The 6733-nt window shown below is 40.5% G+C and overlaps 1 protein-coding gene across 1 annotated transcript; it reads right to left on the bottom strand.

The window, feature by feature from the left end:
* Nucleotides 1–3556: 3556 nt before the first annotated feature.
* On the bottom strand, nt 3557–5698 carry LOC140230628 (uncharacterized). Its single transcript, XM_072310768.1, has one exon. The coding sequence runs from the start codon at nt 5696–5698 to the stop codon at nt 3557–3559; it is 2142 nt and encodes a 713-aa protein (XP_072166869.1).
* Between the last annotated feature and the right edge of the window lie 1035 nt (nt 5699–6733).

Below are 6733 nucleotides of genomic sequence, written 5' to 3'. Positions count from 1 at the left end.
GTTACATGGCTACTCTAAATATGGAATTCCACTCAGATTATCAACGCCATTTAGAAAAAAAAAATGTCATTGAATGCCAAGTGTAATGACACACGTATAAAGGTGGTGTTTTCCCAAATCTAAAACTTAAAAAAAAAAAAAAAAACTCCAGTAACCAAAAATCGAAACAGGAAAAAACATGCATCGCGTTACACAAAAACATGTCCGAGGCAAATCATGTTGTTTCTGCATCAGTTTCAATTTGACAGCTTACCAACTCTCTAGTGAGCATAATTCGATCTAAGAACTATCTTACTGTTCTCCAAAGTCATGATTTAATGATCGTGAATGAATGTTATCGACACAATCTATACATTTGAAGATGGAAAGGATTGTATATGCCATTTCCTGGCCTGTTAAGGGCGTAGTCTTAATCTTTGAGGAAAAACACAAACCCCTATAGTAAGTTTAAGATCTTGGTGCCAGCTAAAAACCGTTCATCCTATACATAATGTGTGTGTGTAGGAAGAAGACATGGAAACTACATACAGCCATTACAAGTTGACACATTGCACGTTCATTGCTTACAAGCATATCATCACGATATTACAACGAGTCGGCCCCTCTGATAGTCATTAAATGACATTGACGTTTAGCAAAATTTATATTACAAGGAATTGATACCCACAATGTCAGGTTCAGTTACGTTTTTATGACGACTGGAAATTAACACGATACGTCTCGGAATGCAACTGATTGACAAAATTGCCCTACATCGACGTAAATAAGCACTGAATTGATCAGCGTTTTAGTAGTAGCCATGGGCGTACGTACTCGAGCAGGATTCGAACCTACCACCTCCTCAACTCCGGACAGGGGTCATCTCCACTAGACCACCGAGCTCCCGCCCGACAGCAGGTGTTGGTTCTAATCCTTATAGCATGCATCGGGTACTGCGTAATTATTCAAATTCGTGAAATTCTTCCGTCGAGAGTTTTTTAGCAACTGATTGACAAATTGCTCTACATTGATGACACCTGTCCGGAGATCAGGAGGTCGTAGGCTCGAATCCTTCTAGAGTACACTCATGATTTCTTTTATCATGGCTACTACTAAAACACTGATCAATTAAGTGCTTATTTACGTCGATGTAGGGCAATTTGTCAATCAGTTGCATAAAAACCTCTCAACAGAAGAATTTCATGAATTTGAACGTCTCGGAATGTCTACATAAATTTGTCATGCTTATTCCTTTTTACATTTTTCAAGACCCAACATTCTTTACGTTATTTTCATTATCTATATTCTTCATTTATGCACCTTTATCTTTATGTATGTCCGAAAACAAATTTTGTGTATATTTTATACATGACAATAAATTATCTTGAATCTTGAATCTTGAATCTTGATGAATGTAGATGGTTCTCGGACCGCCAGATAAAAGGGACGACTATTTTAATACCTCACCCTTTCACGTCGATGTCTATTTTAATCTAATCCGGAGCGTAGATTTCGCTGAAGTCTGCCAAAAATGTAACAACAATTATGCATGTTTCGCTATACATAGCTGGAATCTTTTCCTTCTTGTCATCTTACATGTCCTACAAATTATTTTTGAAATCTCTATCCATAGACATCTACAATGTGCAGTTAATCAAAGATACTTGGCGTATTGTGGATAACTCATAATGTTCTCACAATGATGATTTCAAACGCACTGAAAATATGCACTTGTCTTACTTAAAGTTCAAAGAACGCTGGAGTACGTTCAATAGCATGAATATAAACACTCAAACCGGATCAAAAGTGCAACTGAAGTTACTGGGCGTGAAAACATGCAGCAAATATTAGGTAATGTTGACTAAAAGAGGAGGGGAAAACCAAGGTAATCAATCTGTTGTCATTTCTATTTAAAATAAAATTAAATAGCTTTCTCCGATGAGTTTCTTTCTGCGCTTGAACCGTGATTGCAACTTTGCTCAATGAATAAATGTATTCTATAGCGTTAGCTATAGAACAACCAAACAAACATTCTTTCTTTGAGAAACAGTTTTTACACTTGTTCTTTTTCAGTGGGAACCTAAACTTTCAACCCGCACAATTTCAAATACAGGTTTAAATCATTTGAAATAACATACATTTTTCAAACATCACCTATTATCTTGATTGAAATGACCCGTTTCGTGCCGTTCTCGTTTTTCTAAAGTACTTCTAAGACCATCCAACCACATTGTATGATGAAAGGTATATCAAAAATAAATTCTCTCATTCTTGTCATTGTATTTGCATTTTCTCTCGTATATACATATATGGCATTGTGTATTACTGAACGTTTTGCAGATCACGACAAGATTATGCCGACGTTGTGGACTTGGGATGAATTTTCCTTGATAAACTATATCAAATTTACATTTCATTAAAGCTGAATCGTTTGTAGATCATTCCTTCTTCATATTTGTAACACTGAGATAAAGACAAAATATCGGAGACGCAATTACGCCACGAGTTGTATTGGGCCTATATCTATCCGTCTTAAACCTCATATCACATATATGAAGTTAAAGATGGCTGCATGAAAAATTTGAATGTATAAACAAGTAAACATCATCCTCAATTTCCTTGACCCTTTAGCAACTGAAGATTCTGTACATAATGGCCTATTGTTCTCTGGAAGGTACAGCAAAAGCAAACATTGCTCTCATTTCGACAACTTTCTCAATTATGCAAAATAGATCACTGCATGTTTGTTTCTGTCTATTTTGAAAAAAAAAATGTTTACGTCTATTAAAACTTTAACCAAGTCTATCAAAACTTTAACCCAGAGACTTATGTGTCACAGAAATAATTCTGACATACTTTTGTTTACCTCTGACCTCTTTAAAATGACGTAATTACTCTATAACAGAAAAGAGTGAATTTCGAGTGAAATTGGAGTGAATTTTTAGTGAAAATGTTCATTTTCACTAATTTTGGAGTGAACTCAGGGATCACTACAAAATCTTCCAATGATCCCTGAGGTCACTCAAATATTAGTGAAAATTAGCATTAATTTTATTTTTCACTGAAAATTCACTCCAGTTTCACTCGAAACTCACTCTTTTCTGTTATCCACTCCTTCAAGAGTGAAGATTTCACTCTTTTTTTTTTTTTTTAGAAAGTATATATTCTATATATGAAAACAATAGAGATAGTTCAGCGGTTTCGGGCGTTTCAGTTACTAATGGGTTAAAATGAGATCATCATCAAATAGAGAGAGAAAAAAGCCTTTTCTCTACATAACAGGGAATATTTTTGAAGATATTATGCATTTATATCTAAAAATACATATAGAAATATTTTTAATGATTTTCCTTGTTTTTCAGCAGCTTTTATCTCAACTATCCCAAACTGAAACCATTGATATATCTGTTTCTACATGTAAACTCTTCATACGATAGATTTACCAGCACACCTCCGACTTCGTCAGCAGCTGCATGATACATAGGCTTCTGCTAGAGGGCGTCCTTTAACATGAGTGCCGTTCAGGGAACGATTCAAATGGGTTAGAGCTCTGTCTACATCAAACTGTCTATGCGACTCATCCCTTTGTTTGCACCTGCAATTTATGATAGGTGTTTGTTTGGATTTCGGTCTTGTCTCTTTTATGAGGTATGCGCTGAAAGCGGAAGTTGTCGTAGCCTGATTCAATTTCCATGACGTGTGGAACCACGTTGTTGTTCGACGACGTCTTCGTCGTCATTGGAATGCTCTCTGGTTCCCTCCCTGGCGCCACATTTGCCGACTGCTCCAAGGTGAAATAGTCGTGATCCTCATCCAATTGTGACATTTCATTTAGTACCACGTCATTTCCGGTACCGTCGTCGTCCTCCTCTTCGTCATCTGATAGAGTCTTGTCGACGGAGAAGTAGAAGGTCTCATCTCTGTCTTTATGTGGTCTTATATCAGAGACTCGCGAGTTTACAGTAGATTCGACATCTGTATCGCCTCGACCGTCGTTGTTTATATCCACGGAAATGACTCTTTGTGGCGAGATTTCCATTGCCGAATGCTGCCTTGCGAGTCGTTGTGTGCCGGCAGGTCCCGAAATATGAGATCCTGAGAGTGACGCGAGAGGTAGCGAGGGGTGGCACTCAGACATGGTACGGCATTTTGGTATCGAGGGGAGAGCGTAACCATTTGGCGTCGCTTCTTCGAACAAAATGTCGGATGTTATCGGATGAACAGGATTGGGAGGCTGGTAGCGCAAAGACGAGCTACGCCTTTCTACGTTATTTTTGACCTCATTCGCCTTGGACCGATTCGATCTCATTTCAGACGAATCAATGGTGGCATAGTCCTGGTTCGACTGAGCAGGGACACCCTCTATCTTCGCCACCTTAGTTTGTTCTGGGTCCTTTCCTCCAGTGGACGGCTTCCGTCGACATGTACGTATCGTCAAGAATAGACCAAGAACCAGGGCAAGGGTAGAGGCTGCCACGCAGTAGTAGATGAGATTCCTCAACTGGAGAAGAGTTGGAATGGAACTAGGATCAGAAACAGGGTTTAAAGAACTGTCATTTTGCAGTTTATCGAAGTTGGTTTTCACAGCATGTGTTCCTGGCGTTTTTTCACTCTCAAATTCACTTTGCGAGGATTGAGCGGGCTGTAACATTTCACTGGTAGATAGATCTGGTGCGTTCGTTGTAACAACTGCCTCTGTATCAAGTGCTGTTGTTCCATCCAAATTGACCTCCTGTGGTGGCAATATTCGCCGTTTTCCAGACACGAAAAGCTTTCCGACACCACGAATCTTTCTGGGCTCGCCGGACATCGGTGTGCTCAGGCAGAGAATTATCATTTTGTCAAAGTCAAGGGGAACCTTCTTGACAGTAAGGTTGGTGGTGTTTGTCATAATCTGGGGTGGAAGCCGTCCGCTCGATTGCAACTCTCCGTTGTTGATCACAGCCCATGACACCCCTTCTGTTGACGGGCTGTCGCACGTGTATGTCGCTGTCTCACCCTCTCTCAAAGTGTAATTCAGCGGCGTGAGTCGTCTCATGAAGTCACACGAGCGTTGAGAACTGAGCCCAGGCATATTCATAACGCAAGTTTCTCCTTTGCTGAAATCAACAAAGTCGTTCAATGCTTTGCGTTTAGAAATTACACTCCCATTGTAGCCCTGTACATTACCACTGGAAACGGAACCGTCTTGGTATGAAATGCTACCAACTGCATAGAGGGAAGTCTGATTCCAGTAGCATTGCATTGTCACGAAATCTACAGCAGGAGCAATATTAATGAGAGATCGGCATGTCGGAGATGAAATATCCCTCTCCGATATAACAGATATTCTTCCAGTGCTCTTTACACGGTAATGTGTGGAACTCCCATTTCGGATCTCAAAAATACATTTATAAGTTTGGGAATCAGTCCATTTTGAGTTCGATAAATGTAGCAGAAATATCTGGCGATTTTCTTCGGAAAGTGTCATGCGCGAGTCTTGGATAAAACTCCTACATGCATATGGATACTGACATCTCCCTAGATCGTGAGTGGCATTCTTCCACAAAATGTTAAACTCATATGGAAGTCTTTCAGAAAAAGTGCAGTTCAGCGTAACGTTTTGTCCCTCGATCACCGTCGCGTTGTCGAGTTCACGTATGACATCAAACGCTTTGCTCCCCGCTCCGTGCGCGAAGAATAAAGAAGCGAACATCGTCAACGCTGCGAGATGCATCATCTTTACAGTCATAGTCGACTAGTCGGGGGCAACTTCCTAAGCCGCAACACACTGTCACACTCAAACACCGTTCAGTTGTTAGGCATAATTGATAAATGCTTTATTGAAGTGTTGTCAATTATGGCAGAGATCAATTGTTAAACAAGTCAAGTATTTTAAGCGCTGTCCCAGCAGGTGATCTAAAGTCCAAGTCATGTACTCGGTGACTCATGAAGACGTGCTTCCAGTGCTGCATGCTTTTACGGCGAGAGAAAGCAGACTACTACCAGACTGCATTTTCCCCCAAATCCTGACAGAAAGTGATTCGGAACACAACGTTCTTTTCAACTCACACCTTCATCGACAACGCGTTGTTACGAGAAGTCCGTGCAGTCAAGCTGATATGACTTTAATACAGAAATTATCGTCTTTGGCGCGCACCTTTACTTTGCAGGCTACCGCAGTCCGCACTTGACTCTTAAACCAATAAGTGAATTCAATGAGGTGTGGCAAAATTCGAAGCACATGCGGATCGTCTACAGCACTGGTTTGTTGCTCACTACGAGGGCAAGTTGTGAACATCTCTCGGGGGCTTGCGCTTCCTACGCACTTCGCGCGCGAATGAAATTTGATTCCGGTGAAGTCACTGCTCTGCAGACCCCCCTCGAAGGCAGCAGTGACCAAAAAATTAATGGGTATTACGATGACAGGGTAGCTGTAGCTTTTGTTTCACGTTTATACGCTCCTTCCGTAAAATAACACTTTCTGTTTTCCTGTCACCGCGCAACTTTGCACTTTCAAAAACGCTGGTAAGACGGACTCGATCTTGTTTTCAAGTGAGTTTGCTCGTGTTGCTCGACGCTGGAAAATGATTGGCGTTGACCAAGGCGGTAAAAATATAGAAAGATACAGACTGATTCTACATTTGTCTTTCCATGAAGAAAGAAAAGAAAATGTTTACCAAGAATTTGGCCGGCATGCATATCTCATGTTTGTGCGGTATCATAATATCGTCGCGGTTTGTCAGTCAAGCACGGACCGGACATACCGACTGAC

The sequence above is a fragment of the Diadema setosum genome, chromosome 7 (genome assembly GCF_964275005.1).
Source record: "Diadema setosum chromosome 7, eeDiaSeto1, whole genome shotgun sequence".
Classification (NCBI taxonomy): Eukaryota; Metazoa; Echinodermata; class Echinoidea; order Diadematoida; family Diadematidae; genus Diadema; species Diadema setosum.
The sequence above is the reverse complement of the archived record's forward strand: the minus strand, read 5'-3'. Positions and strand labels throughout refer to the sequence as shown.

Excerpts from the sequence above, each read along its gene's own strand:
- LOC140230628 (XM_072310768.1), bottom strand. The coding sequence starts at position 5,698 with ATGATGCATCTCGCAGCGTTGACGATGTTCGCTTCTTTATTCTTCGCG.